Below are 18804 nucleotides of genomic sequence, written 5' to 3'. Positions count from 1 at the left end.
ATACTTTATAGCTGTGTAATACTTATATATCTTAATAATATATAATTAAATATATATTATCTGTGATTTTAACCCTAGTATCTTTATATATTAAAAATATTAAGCTAAGATAAATATAGCTTTAAGAGATTCCGGGATAAAATAAGATAATAATATAAAATAATTTTAATCTTTAAATGAGGCCGGGAGAAGTTAAAAAAATAAATAATAATTAATTTAAGAAAATTTTTTATTTAAAACTTTAATAATATCCCCCTAAATATCCTGTGCGAAACTAGGGGTATTACTTTTTGTCAGATGAAATGCTAATCTGGGCTTATAACTATCAGATGGGGTAGGTAAGTCACGTGGGTTAAATAGAAATTTTAAATGACTAGATAGAATAAAGGAAATTGATTAGTCAGATAAAGTAAACAGTTCACCTGGACTACCTAAATCTGATAGTAGACTAGAGGTCTTACTATTCACTATATATATAGATAAATGAAATTAATTAATAAATAAATAAATTAATAAGTAAATTAAATAGATAAAATCAACTTATTAAATTAAAACAGTAAAATCAACTTATTAAAAAAAATAAATTAATATAAGTTATTAACTATATATTTATAGATAATAAAATTAGGGCTAATTTAATCTGGCTCTAAGCAAATATTATAAATATAAAATTATTAAATCTTTTTAGGCCTTTATCTATAAATTATATTATTAATCTAGGCTTTTAAGATTAACCTCATAAATTATTATTAAATTAATATTTAATTATTTAAATAATTAAATAATTAGGATTTTATAATTAAAATAATTAGAATAATCAAGATTTAATATATAAATTATAATAAAATTATTTAAATAATATTAGAATAACTAGGGTAATAATATTTACTTTATAGCTTATAAAATAAATAAGTAAAATATTCTAGACCCTTTATATTAATCATCTGAACAAAGCTATTAATTATAATAATTAAAATAAACTTTTAATTTCCTAAATAAGAAATTTATTAACTTATGTTTTCTGACTTCTATAGGATTCTAGTGATTAGTAATTTTCTAAAAAGGAAAATAAACTAGTCTAAAATAAAAAATTTTTTAGAAATTTTTTTTTTATTTTCTGCTTATATTAAGCTCAGTTTCACCTTACTTTTCCTATATAATTTAGTGGTGGAAGTGAGAGTTTAATAAAGTAATAATAAAGTTATAATAAATTTTAAATAATTTTAGTTATGGGGTTAAATCAGATAATTCTAATAAATTAGATAATATTAGGTAACTTTATTTAATATACCCCTTCAGTTTAAATTAATAAAAATATTAATTAAAACTGTAAATGTTAAATAATTAATTATTATTTAATAAGATATTAAATATTAATTATATTTAGTTATTCAGTAAATTTCGCATGTTCCTGCTTAGTCAGGCGTTTGGTAAAGCTGTCTGTAATTATTTAATTAATAGAGACCTATTTTAATTTAATAGATTTTTTCTTGATTTCTTGCCTGAGCCAGTGATTACTAATATCTATATATTTTAATTTAGTTTTATAAATTAAATTAGGCTTAATAAGCAGGTTAATTATTTAATAATTATTATAATAAATATATAGTTTTTCTTCAGGGTTAAACCCTATAGTAATAAATAAGTGTTTCCACCATAGAAAATGTTTACTAGCCGTAATTAGGGCTAATAATTCTGCTTCAGTAGTAGATAGGGTAATTATTTTTTACTTTCTAGCTGACCAATTAATAGATCTGCTAAATAAGCAGCATATAAAGCCTTCAGATGACTTTTTTTTATAATAAATCTATATAAGCTGTATTACTCGCTATTTTGAAAATTAGTAATAATTTTAATTAATCTATTAAATTAAGACTATATTAAATTAAATTAAATCGGGTTCTATAAATAAATAAAATCAGGTAATTTGCTATATTTATATAATTTAAAAAAAATTTAGCTATATGTTCTGCAAGGATTTCACAACTTTTTGTAATATCTGATCTAGAAATAATTATAGGATATAAAACTGAGCTAATTTTCTTTTAATAATCTACATGATAGGGCTTAATAAGCGGCTGCCCTATAGATTTACTTAAATTACCAGATAATAGAGGCATTTTAGGTGAATTCTGATTAGCTAATTTAAAGCGGTAAGTAACTTTTTTAATATAATCTACTTAATTAAGCCAAATTATTTAATTTTACCAGTTTCGAATAATCTTTATATTTAGGAATTAGTGAATTTCACCTAAATTCTTTAGATTATATATTAAAAATAATTGATTTTTTAATTTGTTGATTTTTAATTAATAATTTTAATTATATAATAAAATAATATTATTCATATAAATCATTAAAATCATATAATCATTCATAAATAGGCAGGGATCTTCAGGCACTGATTTTAGGCCTAATTTTTTTAGAGTATTTCTTATTTTTTGTTGTTATAGTAATAGAGATTAATATAGTCTATATAAAGCTTATTTTAGCTTAAAAACCTTATTTTGTTGACTGAGTCCGGGAGATAGTAAAATATAAATTAATTTATCTAATTTATTGTTTAAAAAAGCATTTATTATATCCTATTAAATTATTTTAAGATCAAAAGTAGTAATTAAGGCTATAATAATCTTAAATATTCGCGTGGCTAGGATAATGACCCTAGAATCGAGATTATTAATTAGTTAAAGATCTCCACAAACATATATTCTTACTTTAAATTTTAATAATTAATCTTAATCAGTAAACTTGTATTTCTATACCCATTTTAATGGTAGGATTTTTTAAATTAAATTATTTATTTTAGGGATAGCTTCCCAGGTGTTTATTTTTGTTAATTAATTATATTTAATTTTACATACATTTAGCCATTCATCGCGAAAGGGCGAATTCATTATTTTATTCTAATTAGTTGGCTTAATAGGCAAATCATTTCAATATAATTTATTATTACTAATTTAAGCCATAGAGAATACATGATTTAATACAAAGTTTCGAGGCATTTTTAAAGGTCCTGGATCAGATGATTCTGATCTATTCTTTTTTAAGGATAGTAGCTCATGAAAATTGTTATAATCATTAAAATTGAATAGCGAATTATTAATAATAACTTCGGGTGATTAAGAATGTGGAGTAGGAGGTTAGTCTCCTAAAATTTCATTATTTTAAGTATTCAATTAAATTAAATTATTTTAATTATTTTAATTATTTAATTTAATAATTCAATTTTCATATTCAGATTAATAATAAATAAGATTATATTCACTAGATAGTTTTGATTCACCTTGTTTGGGTTTAGAATAAATATTATTAATAATTTTATTCTTAGTAAATCCTAATTCAGTGATTTCAGGTAAATTAATCAAAATTAAGGAAATTAAATCATTAATTTCTTTAAGACTAAACAGTTCGGAATTTTCTAATCTAATTAGGTCTAGTTCAAATATTTAAATATTTTGTTTATTTTTATAGACCTTTATTTTATCAAAGATACAATCACGTACTAAAATAACCTTATTTTAACCGGGTATCTATATTTTCCATATATTTAGGGCAATGTACCCTATCAGGTAGCCAATTAGAGCTCTCGGTTTGAGCTTACTAAGCCTAGAAATATTAAAAATCCTTATATAAGCTCGGCAACCATACCGCTTTAGGTTAGAGAGATTTGGTAATAGCATTATATATAATAAAGGCTAATCAAGATATTTAAATAAGGTTTTATGCGGGGTACTCCACTTTAGTGAATAAGTAGGGGTGCGATTTAATATATATATTATTATATTTAATAATTCTGGCTATAAATATAGCAGTAATCCTGAATTAATAAATAAAATCTGTATTTTTTATGTAATTAAGACACCTGAACATTCTGTAAATAGGTTCTACTTAAATTACTTAATCAGGCTAATATTATAGATTACCCCTTCAGATCTCGCGTAATTATAAAAATAAGCTAGATTTCTATCTTAATCTAAATAAAATCGTTTAATAATCATATAATATCAATATTTAATAAATTAAATTATTTCAATAATTAAATTACTCACATAATCTTTCAATAAAATTACCTTAACCATATAAAACTTTAAATAAGGATAATATATATGGCTAATATATTATTTTTAATAGATTCCCTGATTCAAATAAATAAGGTCCTAATAAATGGTTTTGAATGGTTTGGTCCCTAATTAAATCAGAATTTAAGAAATTTAATGTTTTAATATTAATAATTAATAAATCAGGCAATAATCTTCAGTTTTAGTTAATTTATTATTAATTTTCACTCTATTTACTGCTAAATCAAGGTATTTTAGGGCTTCAGAGCTTAGGTGCCCTAATCTTAAATACCATAGTTCAGCTATTCCATGGGAGATAATTGGTTCATTCGAATTTCTTGCTAAATAAGCCTCTAATTCATTTACTTCAATATTTGGTAGTAAATTTGGTAGTGAATTCGGTAGTGAATTCGGTAGTAAATTTAGATAGTGAATATGATTATCTTTAGGAGTTAATTCAGGTGACCATTGGATATGATTATTAATACTCTATTTAATTAAATGAATGCCTGTAATTTCAAGGACTTTATAAATTTGGCGGTGATTAGGGCTTTCTAGGTATATAGCCCTAGAATTAAGGTAAATACCTGATTATCTTGCCTTTAAGGCAGATAAAACATTAATATAAAATTATGGAACATAGGCGCAATAACATAATTCAAATGTTGTTTCATCTTTATAGGAGTTTAAAAGTTTTAAATTCACTATTCTAAAACCTTTAATTAATATCTGCGTATTCCCTATAAAGATCGATATAGATAATTTATAATAATCACTGAATAGGGATTAATTATTACAGATATAAATATCTGCCGCAGTATCAAATGCTTAATTAAGACTAGCGTGTTTTTTAATTAGTCCTATTAAATTTGAAGCCATTATAATTAAATCAGTTTAAAATTTATTATTTAATTCATTACTTAATTTATTAATTTTAAGCGATTTTTCATAGCTTTAAGCGCTACGCGAAATTTAGGGTTCCTAGAGGCTCTATTAAATTATTTAATAGTCTTAGGATCATGTGACTAATTTTCTGGTTTCTTTAAAGAATTATTAATATAAAAATATTAATCAAATTTATAATAGCCTCCATTAGGGTCTGATTAACAGGGGCAATTTTGTTCCTTTTTAGAAATTCTAGAATTAAACCTAGGGCTTAGGGTATTTTCCAAGATGTCTTCTTTAAAAATTGCCTAAGCGATTCGGCTGGGTTAGTTTAAGCATTTAAATATTAAAAATATTTTCACGTGATCTCTGAATCACTTAGTTATATTAAAAAATAATAGTATTTTATTATGTGATTTAATTTTATTATTTAATTTTTCGCTTTAATAATTTACAAATGTTGAATAAGACCCATAAATGGCTTTAATAAAGTTATATTAAACTTAGTATAGATTATTCACTTCGCTTATTTCAAGTGATTTTGCTTCGGTATAGACATTTTCCCATAGTAAAATATATAAATTAATTAAATATTTATTCTGCAGATTTTTAAGCATATAATATTGCTTAATAATATCACGTTTTCTTAATTCATTAGTGGGAGCTAGTTTTGTTTGAAGGATCTGTAATATGTAATATGGGGTTTCTTTATTAGATATTAAAACCCTATTAACTAATAATATTGAGTTCTTAATCAGGAGTAGAATTAGGGCTAAGCCCTTATCCATATGATAATATTTTTAAAGTGCTAATTTATAATCATATAGAAGGTCTTAATAAAGTGTTTGATTGTTTTGGGTTAAATTAATAATTAATCTAGTATTCCTATCGAGGTCACATGGTTCCGGGTAACTAAGCCGTATAGATTAATCAGGCATAATCATATAACTAGGATTAATAAATTCCTAAACATGTCTACTTTTAGCAATTGTTTTAATCGTGTTGAACTAGTGTATCCAGTCATGTGACTAGTTTAATTGAAAATTAAGCTTTATATCTATGTTAGTAAGCTTAAATAATTAATAAAGTAATTTAAATTATTTAACCTTTATATCACCTTACTTTCACCTCACTTTCACCGTATAAATCAGTAGTAAAAGTGAAAGTTCAATAAAGTGAAAGTAAATTAGGTAAGTAGGGGTTAACTAAATCAGACAGGTAAATAATTTATTATAATAGTAAATAAACAAGTAATTAATTAATTCGCGTGTGTGTAAATTTAATTAATAAATCAATAAAATAATTTAAATTAATCAAACACTTCAGACAAATAAGATAAAAAACTTGAAGTAAGTACACAGGTTAAATAAATTAAATTAATGTAAATAGTAAATAATTCACTGCAATAGTAAGTAATCAAATGATTAATTCATGTGTAGGTTAAATTTAATTAAATAAATAAATAATTAATTCAGGTGTAGGTGTGAATTCGATCAAACATATGTAAATTTAATTAAATAAATAAATAATTCATTCACGTGTATGTATAAATAGTCAAAATAAAGGGCTAGACCGGGCTTATAACTATCAGATAAAATGCTAATCTGGGCTTATAATTATTAGATAGGGTAAGTAGGTCACGTGGATTAAATAAAAATTTTAAATGACTAAATAGAATAAAGGAAATCGATCAGTTAGATAAAGTAAATAGTTCACCTAGACTATTTAGATCTGATAATAGACCAGAGGTCCTACTATTTACTATGTATGTAGATAGGTGAAATTAATTAATAAATGAATAAATCAATAAGTAAATTAAATAGATAAAATTAACTTGTTAAATTAAAACAGTAAAATTAACTTGTTAAAAAGAATAAATTAATGCAGGTCATTAACTGTATATTTATAAATAATAAAATCAGGGCTAATTTAATCTGGCCCTAAGCAAATATTACAAACATAAAATTATTAAATCTTTTTAGGCCTTTACCTGTAAGTCATATCATTAATCTAGGCTTTTAAGATTAACCTCATAGATTATCATTAAATTAATATTTAATTATTTAAATGATCAAATAATCAGGATTTTATGATTAGAATAATTAGAACAATTAAGATTTAATACATAAATCATAATGAAATCATTTAAATAATATCAGAATAACCAGGGTAGCAATATTCACTTTATAGCTTATAAAATAAATAGGCGAGATATTCTGGACCCTTTATATTAATTATCTGAACAAAGCCATTGATCATAGTGGTTAAAATAAACTTTTAATTTCCTAAATAGGAAATTTATTAACTTATGTTTTCTGACTTCTATAGGATTCTAGCGACCGGTGATTTCCCAAAGAGGAAGATAAGCTAGTCTAAAATAAGAAATTCTTTAGAAATTTTTCTTTTTTATTTTCTGCTTACATTGAGCTCAGTTTCACCTCACTTTTCCCATATAATTTGGTGGTAGAAGTGAGAGTTCAATGAAGTGACAGTAAAGTTGTAGTAAATTTTGAATAATTTCGGTTGTGGGGTTAGATCAGGTGATTCTGATGAATCAGGTGATGTCAGGTGACCCCATTTGACACTTTTTAATAATAAAAAAGATATATTAAAATATTTTAAATTTTTATTAAGAAAAATAATAGAATAACTATTTTTAAAAAAACAGGATAAAAATAATATAAAACTTAAAAAAAAACTTTTATATTTTTTAAGATTTTTATATTTTAATTATCTTTATTATAATATAAATTTAAAAATATATAAAATTTATTTTTTATATAAATATTCCTTTTCTTATAAGATTAAATATATTAATAAAAGTTATAGCCTATAAAAAATTAATATTTTATTTATTTTTTTATATAAAATAATAATATACCGGAGCCAGTAGCCCTTTAGACTTAAAAGATAATTTATTATTTAAAAATAACTTAATAATATAAGCTAATAGATCCTTATTAATAATAAGGCCCTTATTAATAATAATCTAAATAATAGCAGCCTTAATAACACAGCAAGTATCTCTAATATATTATAAAAGATTTTATATAAGTAAAAAAAACCTTCTTAGCCAGGAAAAAAATTATTTTATTAATTTTAATAATATTTTTATAAGTTAGTTATTTAATAATAATAATTTTATCTTTTTTATAAAAATAATAGCCAGCTGGTATAATAATATTTTTTAATTTTTTAAAATATTATATGTACTTAAAGTTAGTCTTATACTAGCCTAATATATATCTTATAAAATTTTTATTAGATTTTAAAAAAAAAAAAAAAAACTTATAAGAGTAAAAAAAGAATCTTTTCTTAAAAAAAATAAAATAAATATATTTTTATCTTATTAGAATTATAATAATCTTAGGTAGTAAAAAAATAAAAAAACTAGTTAATAAACTAATTTTTATATAAATTAGTATAAAATCTGTTGCTAGAATAATATACAATCTTATAATTAATTTTTTTTAAATATAAAAAATAAACACGAGATTTTAAAAAAAAGAAAGTTTAATTTTATTAAATTTACTTATATTATTTATATTTATAGGAGATATTAGGTGGCCTTAAATACTTATAAAATATTTAGTTATCTTATTTTTGATTTAATAAATTAATCCCTTATTAAATATTAAAATTATAACAGCTATAGATAAGCTATAAAAATAATTTTAAGTATAAATTAATTTTTAAAATAAGATAAAGTAATTTTACTTTATATAAGAATATTAAAACAGAAATACTAGATATTATATTAAGTATTTAAGAACAGCCATTTTATTAAAAAGGATATATTTATTATTAGTATTTATGTTAGCGCAAAATACAGAATAATCAGACTACCGGAGGTCTGTAAAATAGCTAAAGTATTTAAAAACTAATTCTTGTAATAATATTATATACAGAAAACCCTTTATTTAAAAAAATTATCTGTTTAATCCTTAGAAAATTAAGTAATTAATTTTATTTATTTAATACTTGTCTTTTAACTTCTTATATCTCTTAATATGTAATAGACAGTCCGCAAGTGTATCGCAGGCATTCTGAACTCCTCGGTACATCTATCTAAGGGAACCAAGTGCCCGAACCAGAACCTTCGTGGCTGCCCCTTACACTTCATGAATCATAATGGGAGTACAATAATAGCTCCAACATAGGATGATAAACAAGGATGATTATAACGGTGGTTACAGGTCGGTCAGGGTGTTTTTTTACCTCCGTTGAGTTGAAAAAGGCGCTAGTAGGTCACCTGACCCCCACTCCAACTTTTTTTATTACAACTCACATCACTTATTTCAATACATTACTACATATTATACTTATAAAAAATTATTTATAAAATAAAGTATCTTATAAGTACTTATTAAATACTACTTAAGTACTAAAGATACTTATAAACTACTTAAGAAATACTTACTAAGTACTTAATAAGTACTTAGTAATTTTTAGGGATTATATATGGTTTTTAGGGATTATTTAGGGTTAGGGTTGTTTAGGGAATATAATTAGGGATTATTTTTATTTATAATTATTAGGGTATTAGGGGATTAAGTAGCTTTTAAGTAGCTTTTAAGTACTTAGTAAGTGTTTAAGGTACTTAGTAGATACTTAGTATAATACTACTATAAAAGAGTGAAATCAAAATACAGTAAAATTTTACAATCTCGGGTGAGTTGTTCTGCTTAAGTAAGCCAAACCTCGCGTGAGTTGATCGTACAAAAAAGTGGGGTGAGCTCGCGCGGGTGTCACGTGAGGTCCTCGCGAGCTGTGTACACTTTATAACGGGAACTGGGCCGTCGGTGGTTGATTACGTTTACTAGTAGTCATGTGAGCAGATCCCGCTTAGTAAGGTTCGTTCCTGAGGACAACTTCATTCCTCGGGATGGAATCCCGAAGGTGTTGGCATGCGTGTGTTTGTGACTTATAGAGGTGTTCTGCAACCACGCAGAGTTCACTTTTGCAGAGCGGGGGTGGATACTCGCCCCTTGGCACTCCCAATGAGGCAATTAGTGGGCTACCACTCTGCGTACCGAAGGCGTACGTAGAACAAAATGGTAGCGAGCGCTGCACATCGAGTGCAGAATTGCAGAGCAGGTCTGACCACCAAGATAGGTCTTGTTCTAGGCTGAATAAGGGCCTGTATAGCCAAAATATGAGATAATAGCTGAATGTAGAGTGATTTTACTTGATTTACTACGTATTTTACTATAAATCTTTACTTATCACTATAATTATTACAATAAAAATTAATATATTATTTACTATAGTGATTTTGTACTACTAGAAAACTATAAAAGATCTTAGTATCCAAGGTCTTCGAGGGTCGCCGATTTGGCGTTAGGGTCACATCGCATGAAGGTGGGTGACATGGCGCAGATATATGCCAAGGCTGAAATCGCAAGGTTGGTATAGCAGACGTATTCCAGCCACTTTTTGATGCCAAAAAGTCGGACATAGATGAGCAGAATCGGTGCTTTTTCTGTCCACAGTTCAAATGTGATAATGACCGTTATAACCACCGCAACCTGCTCAGAGGTCAGCCACACACTCGGCAATATATCTAAAGAGAACTGACCCGATTCAGCCAGTTTAATGATCCTAGCGGATTGGCGAATCCTGCAGTAAGGAATACGATTAATGTTCATTCTTTGGGACTTTCAGAGAAGGTCGAAATACTCACTTTGAATGATAACGTGGTTCATGGCGAATACGATTGTAACGAAAGCGAACCCAAGGATGGAGACATCTATATTTCGAAATGCGTTAGTCAATATGCTTCCTTTTCGTCGGGCAGATATGGAAACTGTACAGTCCGCAATAAAAAGCTTTTTGTACACCTTGATGTTCATCGCGCATCTTATGCCCACGAAACCGGCGCAAGCGACAATCAGAGGCGTGCCGGCTGCCAGATAGGCGCCCGGCGACAAAGTACCTGGAGCAGACATCTCAGCCTTTCCTTATTGATAATCGAAGGAACCAATACCACAGATGAAGGTATAAAGAGAGAAGAAAAACGAGGTGTCCGGGGTGTAATATTGACTTCAAAACCTGTTCCCAGACTCTGACCCATATGAGCCTTATGGCATCTGGAATTGGGGCTGGCTTTCGGACCTCGCTGCCAAGTAACTAGTTTGTCGCGAGAAGTGTCTGTCAGCTGGCAGCGATTCTGCCACTCCAAAGACCATAATAGAATTTGGGTAGTCCTGTGCATGGTCCTGCTGCCTCGACATCTTACATCCCGAACCACTTAGCTCCAGAATGTCTTACGGGCTGGATCAATACGTATAACCCCTCTCATTCACTCTGCGTTCACACCCCTGCTGCTTACTTGCAGAAGCTCGAGAGGCTACATCAACCCATGAATCAAATGTGTAGGTCATCAAACTTCGCTGCATTCTGATCAACCGAATTCACATGACCCACAGCAAGGCCCAATCTGAAGTTTCTCCAAAGTACGTGAAGAAGGGGCTGAATAATACAGAGACACATTGAACATGGTTACATTCGATAGGTTAACGCTAGGGCTTGGCGGCCTCAACTTGAATTAAAATGCACGAAAGTCGGGTACACCGAGCACGGCCCATGCAGTACAGAAAGGGATTTGGGAAAAAGGAGGCGCGACTCATGGCGTGCATTAGAATAAGGCAAACATAGTAAAGCTCCGGACTCAGTTTCCCTGCAGAATAGGGATACAACCCCCCTTATTCATTACAAGGGGACAACATCGCTTAGACATTGTTGCGCAAGAGGAAGCCCCCGTGCTGCAACTTTTGGAATACTCCCTCGGGGTCGTACTTGGCTGCAACGTCCTGCAGCCTCTGAATGTTTTCGGCCCCATAGCTGCCCAGAACCCTTTGAGAGGCTTGAGCAAAACTCATGCACCGGTAGTCAAGCAAGAGCTGTCTTTCCTCGGCCAAACTCTGCACTTTTGCGAGCATCTTGTCCACTGCACCTTGTGCAGCGACGTCGTCGCCATCCTCAGGCCATTCACACGTAAAGACCCACCCTTTGAGTCAACATCATATTAGTTATGGGAGTACAGTATGGTTCAGTAAGGACTTACAAGTCTGCGGGATGATCTGGTGTCCCATGATATTTCCCCCGCGGTTTTTGCCTTCCTGGACACCAGCCGTGCCCATTGGCTGGATAGTATAGTGGAGAACATGATCAGCCGGAAAGGTGTTGCGAATATCAACCCAGTATTTGTACACTTCATCGTAGAGCTCTTGCGAAACCTGTGTGGTGGACGTGCAAATGGCTCGCCTATTATGTGTTAAGGACGAGTTGAGTGCATCCTATATTCTACCTGCACTTACTTCTTACTATCCTGGACATGGCCCATGGCCTCAGCGAGCGATAGAAGAGTTCCATTTGTGACAGGAAGAACCGTCATCAGCAGACTGTTGAGTTCGTGAAATTGCTGGAAGGCGGCAGGTGGCTCGTTGGGAGTGCCTCCATAAAGCATGCCGACTGCGACAAGGCCATTGTTGTAATTGGTAAACAGCCCGATTTTAGAATCTTCTTCCATAGCCTTTTGAACTGCCACCGTGGCTTTGTTGATCGCAACATAGTCGTCGAGGTTGTAAGCATTGATTGTATACTGAACGTTGATCAATGGGTGGGTCTCAAGGTCGAACCGTGTCACGATGCCTGCTCAATGGATTAGAAAACTCGGGTCCACTAACTGAGTCTTGCAAGCCAGGTCAACCTGAGGATAAGGAATGCCACATACCGAAGTTGGAGCCACCTCCCTTCAGAGCGCGGTGGAGATCAGCGTTCTCATTTGCGTTTGCGTTAACTAGACTGCCGTCGGCCAACAAAATCTAAAGGTCTTTAGTTGTGAGCTTTGTAGAAAAGCAAAATCAAGGTACTCAAAGACTAAACTTCACTCACTTCGAAGTTCTTCACGCCGTCTGCTCCCAGTCCATACAGATTGGGCAACGCTCCCATTCCCCCTGTTCTCAATTGTTAACGGTACACCCCTGGTTGTATCCTTTTCCAATACCACCACATACCTCCCAGGAGGAAACCTCCCAGTCCGACCTGTCGGTCTCGGCCTCCAATGGCCGACAGCTTGTGCCCCTCGAGCCAGGCATACACCTCGCCCCAAGTGCTTCCCGAACCAACTCGGGCGACGCCATCCGATGTCAGCTCCTTGGACTGGAACTGACGGATGTCAAGCACAATCGCATCTCTGTCTGCACTACTGAATCCAGCATTGGGGTTGTGGCCGGTGGTGCGAACGGCGAACTTGGATCCTGTGCTTTTGATAATGTCCACTGCTCTAGTGAGCTCCAGGGAGTCTTTCAAGTATACATAACCGGCCGCGGGGGTCCAGCAGGTTTGGGACCAAGGGACTGCCACGGCTTGCTGGAACTTCGCCTCCAAGTCCGGGGTCACGAACTGATGAGCAAAGGCAGCTCTCAACTGCTCAACTGCCGCCTCTATGCCGTGAGCCATTGCGAGTGAAAACGTTCGGTAGGAATGAAATCTTGGCAGGTGCCTTTAAAAGATTCTAACGATTGTCACAGGCCTTTTTGTTTAACGGATCTCACGTCCAGTTAACATCTGTCTACTTAAAAGAAACTGCCCAACATATGCGTTCGTTTTAGGCAGAACACTGCCCCTCCTTTCTTACGATCTTTTTTTGCCCAGGCTCAACAAACAAAGAAATGCATTAATTACAGCTAGTATCTTACATGGGATCAGAGTTACGCCGAGATCACCCGGAAGTCGGGCGCCTGGATCAACTAGAAAGGCCCAACCGCTGCAGGGCCCAAAACCACTGGTAGCCACCCCCTCCCGGCGTTCTGCGGGTGTTGCCCGAGGAGGTTAGCCGGCAGGCGGCCGATGCAACCCTATCCCGATAGCCTCACTAACAGATAGCCTCACTAACACTAGCATTAGCGCCGTGGAGTCCCAGACTTTCGAGGCACTCATGGACCATCGGTTCGCTAATGAGTACCTTGCTCAAATGTAGCAAATCGAAAACGTCTTTTGGAGCTGGGAGATTCTTTTGTTGGTTTTCTTTGTCTACTCATTGGATACATCACAGTGAGTCTTCCTGGGTATGTGAATGACTGTTGAAAGCTCCAATTCAGAGTACAAGATGCCAATAATTGTCGTGACCAGGTTTCCTCGACCTTGTTGGGTTCCAACTTTACGGGTGATGCTCTCGGGGCCGAAAATGTGACGAAGATAGCAAATCATCTCCAGGCTCGGTTGGAAGAGAACAATGGAACCACCGTCTTTGGTAATAACTCTTTTCCGCCTTGAGCTTTTCCGGTGCCTGGTATCATCCTCGGCCTGTAATGGCGCCGATCGCTTCGCTGGGACACGGACTCAGTACCTCGCTCAAGACGTCTGTCGTCATTTGGCCACAATGTGCCGACAGTTTAATGACTACGGGTCTCGAGAAGAGAACAACCTCAATAGTATCAATTTTCCGGAGTTCCAACAAGGTGAAGACGAGACGGATGATACGGGCAGCCAAAGGGGCGACAATGCGAAGCGGTCGCTGTTCGATATTGCCAACTATGAACGCGAGTGCCTAAAGCTTGCTGTGAGACGGCTGCAACCTCAGATCAAAGAGCCTGTTCGGAAGGCTTGGAGGGTTTCCTTGACGTGACAGATCTCTACGGCCAGATTGACGTCGTCAAAGACATTAATTCTGGGTAGGTGCTTGTCGGCCGAGAGGAATGCTTTCCATAGGCGTCATCGGGCGCTTGCGGTTGGATTTTCGAATGGTTGATTCAGGCGCTTTGTTGGGATTATCGCTGGTATACACGGACTTCTTTTTTGTTCTGAAAGTGTCGGTCATGAGATATATACATATATAGTGTTGTCTTGGATATCCATTTGTCCCAAAAGATTGCATCAAAAAGCCTGATTTTTGACGGAACACGTAGCGTGCTTCGCAGAGGATGTAGCATCAAGATGATCATATCGCAGTCGCATTCGTCTCCAGAAACGCGTCCACAGGAGTGAGATCAAGCTCCTTGAATTTCCCAACCGCATCAACACCAGGAACTTCATTTGCCCATTTATGCGCTGCTGGAACCGGACTTCCTTGTTTGATCATATCATCCACCTCCTCGTCCGACAAATAATGCACCTTCACCTCTCTCCCAAGGCACCGGGTGAGCTTGCCGGCTACCTCTTCGACCGTCAGCGCTTCCACGGCAAGGTCTATCTCCTGGTGAGTGTAGCATTCCGGATCCGACACCACTTTGGCGACCACGATGCCCACATCAGCCGCATCGACCCACGGAAGCTTCGTGTCCGGCCTCCACGCAACACGGAGGACTCTATCATCAACGAAATCAGGAAAGGCAAGGGCATTGACAGGAGCCTTCAGGTTCTGCAAAAAGTGACCCGGTCGTATAATAGTCCAGTGCTGGAACCCAGCCTCCCGGACCTGGGACTCCAGAGCGTGCTTGTTCAGCCAGTATTGCCGCATCGGATGCTCGAGGCCCCAGCCAGGAAAAGTCTCGTGCTGACCGACTTTGATCGCTGTCGACACGATCATCGTGGACACGGTCGATGACGCGCGCGCCGCGTCGATGACATTCGTGCTGCGTTGCAGGTCTCCGGCCCAGTCTCCTGTCTGCACTTCGGTGTGGAACACGACATCTATTCCTTCCGTGGCACAACGCAGAGCGTCGATGTCGCCTAGGTCACCTTTTACAAGCTTTGCTCCGAGACCCTCGAGCTGAGTCGCTGCGGGTGTGGTTGGGTCGCGGACGTAGGCGTATACGTGGTGTCCTGCGGCGAGGCTGCGGTGCACAACGCCTCGTCCTTGATTGCCAGCGGCGCAGGTGACAAGAATTCGGTTTGGTGGGAACATGCTTTTGTAATGATAGGGTGTGGGATGGGGAAAATGAATGAGATGAGAGGAGAGTTGCCCCTCTTCCTTCCCTCCCAACACCCTTGTTCTAGGCTAATTTAGTAGGTCAGCACTAGACCTCGCCACGACCCGGACCACGCAGGTTGTAAGGTTGTAAGGTTAGACCCTGAATTGAGGTTAGGATAGGGTTATAAAAGTTATAAACCTCTTCTAAAGGTTACTAACCTACCCTTAGCGGTAAGGCAGCGTGAAAGCAATTGACTAGAGGTGTTCAAACGTATGGTGTATTCTGCTTAGAATATTATCACTCAGATTCAGGGGAATCCTACGAGGATATAGATTTATGTATTTTAGCTAGGCTAGGACTAACCATCCTTGGAAGGATCCCAATTGGATCCTTCCAAGTAGATGGTCTGAATCTGATATTAGGTCCGCGAATTCCTCCTTTTTTATTAGCTATTTTACTAATAAGCTATCTTAATTAAGTATAAACAATAAAGTTATAAGGTTAAATATCTTAGTATCTTAAGGGTGAGATAGTATAATAATAATTAACTAGAAATATTTAAGTATATTATATATTTTATTTAGAGTATTATTACTAGGCTTCAGGGAAATCCCGCGAGGATATGATTTTATGTGTTGAATATGGCTGGGCGGACGGGAAGCCCTATTCTCCTTACCCTGTGGTCGTATGTACTAGAATAGAAGAAGTTCTGGTATATAACGCTAACAGCAGATCATTTCGAGGGTTATACAACTTGAAGTGATCACTTGAACGGCAGATTCCAAGCCGCAGCATGCAGTAAAATCGAATCATGGAACGGAACCCGGAACGGCGGCAACGGCAACCAGACCGGCATTCAGGCACCGCAAAGTTTGTCGAGGGAGTCCTCGATAGATAAGTCGAGGCCAGCCCTGTCCAAATATTGAAGCGCGATTAGACTTCGCCAGAACCATGGTTCGGCGTTTGAGTGATACAGACTTTTCCTTCTGTCCTAGTCTTGGCATTGTCTCGGACAGCTGTTCGGCGCTAATCTATGCTCTGACAGCACATCTTTGGGGTCTGATATATCTCGTTTCATCTATCAACTTGACCCAGTTGACACATAATCCTGCCCCTCAGGCCCCTCTGATCTGATAGCTCCAATGACAAATCTAAACGGTGATCTCCCGTTCAAACACACAACGAAACTCCGGACCCTCGGCCACAGTGGCAAGGGGGGCATTTACCGACCCGGGGAAAAACCGCGCAGTTCCCTTGATCGACCACCAACGGTTCTTTATCGCGTGGTGGGAAATTGTTGGTCCTCCCCTGCAGGAACAAGGAACATTGTGCCTTTTTTTCTTTTTCTTTTTTCTTTTTTTCTCTCGCGTGCAGGCCCAGACTTGGCAGTTAGAATTTTGAATCGCCGCCGACTCCAACTGCCGCCTAATAGGGCAGGGCGAACGACAATCGACCAGTGATCGGTGGAGATCCGTAGCCGCCCTCAAACATGGACCTTGGACACAACCAAGAATGTGATAGGCCGACATGATCGTCCGCAGGAATTCTAGAATCTCACAACTCATGCACCCCTGGTTTCAAGGGGACCACAATGGCGAATCCCTGCTTCACATTTTTTGGGGCGAAGAGCCCAGGGGTACAAAAACCTCCAGGGGGACCGCCGTCCTGCTGGAACTGAAGAAGAACAGACCCTATATTTCTCTTCACCATGTCTCCAGCACCACTCACCACGTTACTCGCTGCTGCCGCCAGCGCCCCCTTGCTGTTCTCCACCGGCGTCTCGGCGCAGAATGCCACGTCAAGGGCTCAGATCGCGATGGACGTGCTGCAAACGTGGTATAACGGCACCAGCGGGATATGGGATACCTGCGGATGGTGGAACGGGGCGAACTGCTTAACGACGCTGGCCGATTTCGCCATTGCCGATGAGTCCGTGAACGACGCGGTTGTGGGCGTGCTCGGAACCACCTTCAAGGTTGCGACGATCTCGAACCCCATTCCCGAGCGCAGCGGCGACGAATTCTACAACATCACCGACGGGACGCAGGCCGGCTCGCCAGATGCCTATCAGTGGATGGACGGATCTTATGACGACGATGCGTGGTGGGCGCTTGCGTGGATCGCGGCGTATGATGTCACGGATGATGATGAATACCTGGACTTGGCGATTGGCATTTTTGACCGACTGGTGAGTGACTTTTCCCCTTGCTTGGCTTTCCGAATGATTGGGGCGGTGATGGCTGATGGGCATCTGTGCAGAGTCATACTTGGCCGTCTAAATGTGGAAACGGCGGAATCGACTCGGATTACTCGCACGTGTATGTCAACGCGGTCACCAACGAGTTGTTCTTCTCTGTCGCGGCACACCTGGCCAACCGTGCCTCCGACAGCCAGTATTATGTGGACTGGGCGCGTCGTCAGTGGAACTGGTTCAATGCCACCGGCATGATCAACGAGAACTATACAGTCAACGACGGACTGACCAACGACTGCGCCAACAACGGTGACACAATGTAAGCCTTCTGTGTCTGTCTCCCAAAGCTGAACACAATGTTAACAAAAACACCCAGCTGGACCTACAACCAAGGCGTCGTCATCGGCGGACTCGCAGAACTGCACCGCTCCGTCTCCAACTCATCCAACTCATCGTACCTCGACATGGCCGAAAAGATCGCGAAAGCGTCCATCGACGAGCTCGCCGACGACAACTACGTGATTCGCGAATCATGCGAACCCGACTGTGACGCCAACGCCACGCAATTCAAGGGCATCTTCATCCGGAACTTGAAGCTGCTGCACTCCGTCGCGCCGGACGACGTATATGAGAAGGTGATCCGTGCCTGCGCCGACAGTATCTGGGACAACGACCGCGACGAGCAGAATCAGTTTGGAATCAACTGGGCTGGGCCTGTTAGTGCGATTGACGCGTCGACGCACAGTTCTGCGATGGATGCGCTAGTCGCGGCGATTGATGAGGATTGAAGATTCGATATCATGGGTTG

The 18804-nt window shown here is 36.1% G+C and overlaps 6 protein-coding genes across 6 annotated transcripts; 2 read left to right on the top strand and 4 right to left on the bottom strand.

The window, feature by feature from the left end:
* Positions 1–5461: 5461 nt before the first annotated feature.
* On the bottom strand, positions 5462–5746 carry P170DRAFT_321515 (uncharacterized protein; the record flags this gene model as incomplete). Its single annotated transcript, XM_024843313.1, has 1 exon — positions 5462–5746. A coding segment is annotated over one exon (285 nt), but the record flags the coding sequence as incomplete, so codon positions are not given.
* Positions 5747–10249: 4503 nt separating this feature from the next.
* On the bottom strand, positions 10250–10894 carry P170DRAFT_475396 (uncharacterized protein; the record flags this gene model as incomplete). Its single annotated transcript, XM_024853254.1, has 4 exons — positions 10250–10474; positions 10525–10565; positions 10630–10695; positions 10759–10894. 4 exons carry the CDS (start codon positions 10892–10894, stop codon positions 10250–10252), a joined length of 468 nt encoding a protein of 155 aa, XP_024704372.1.
* A 783-nt stretch (positions 10895–11677) lies between these two features.
* P170DRAFT_357144 (FAD-binding oxidoreductase) lies at positions 11678–13409 on the bottom strand (the record flags this gene model as incomplete). The annotated part of the gene is made up of 6 exons (XM_024844199.1): positions 11678–11955; positions 12013–12212; positions 12266–12602; positions 12682–12772; positions 12843–12904; positions 12965–13409. 6 exons carry the CDS (start codon positions 13407–13409, stop codon positions 11678–11680), a joined length of 1413 nt encoding a protein of 470 aa, XP_024704371.1.
* A 775-nt stretch (positions 13410–14184) lies between these two features.
* On the top strand, positions 14185–14577 carry P170DRAFT_475394 (uncharacterized protein; the record flags this gene model as incomplete). Its single annotated transcript, XM_024853253.1, has 1 exon — positions 14185–14577. The coding sequence occupies one exon, from the start codon at positions 14185–14187 to the stop codon at positions 14575–14577; it is 393 nt and encodes a 130-aa protein (XP_024704370.1).
* A 53-nt stretch (positions 14578–14630) lies between these two features.
* On the bottom strand, positions 14631–16072 carry P170DRAFT_174577 (NAD(P)-binding protein). The gene is made up of 2 exons (XM_024842626.1): positions 16021–16072; positions 14631–15961 (listed from the first exon to the last, which is right to left on the bottom strand). The coding sequence occupies exon 2, from the start codon at positions 15793–15795 to the stop codon at positions 14890–14892; it is 906 nt and encodes a 301-aa protein (XP_024704369.1). The 5' UTR covers positions 15796–15961; positions 16021–16072; the 3' UTR covers positions 14631–14889.
* Positions 16073–17510: 1438 nt separating this feature from the next.
* Positions 17511–18784, top strand: P170DRAFT_426054 (putative glycosyl hydrolase; the record flags this gene model as incomplete). Its single annotated transcript, XM_024847685.1, has 3 exons — positions 17511–17990; positions 18062–18315; positions 18373–18784. The coding sequence occupies 3 exons, from the start codon at positions 17511–17513 to the stop codon at positions 18782–18784; spliced, it is 1146 nt and encodes a 381-aa protein (XP_024704368.1).
* Between the last annotated feature and the right edge of the window lie 20 nt (positions 18785–18804).

Source organism: Aspergillus steynii, assembly GCF_002849105.1.
Source record: "Aspergillus steynii IBT 23096 chromosome Unknown P170scaffold_4, whole genome shotgun sequence".
NCBI classification, from domain to species: Eukaryota; Fungi; Ascomycota; class Eurotiomycetes; order Eurotiales; family Aspergillaceae; genus Aspergillus; species Aspergillus steynii.
This window is presented reverse-complemented; position numbering and strand designations above follow the sequence as displayed.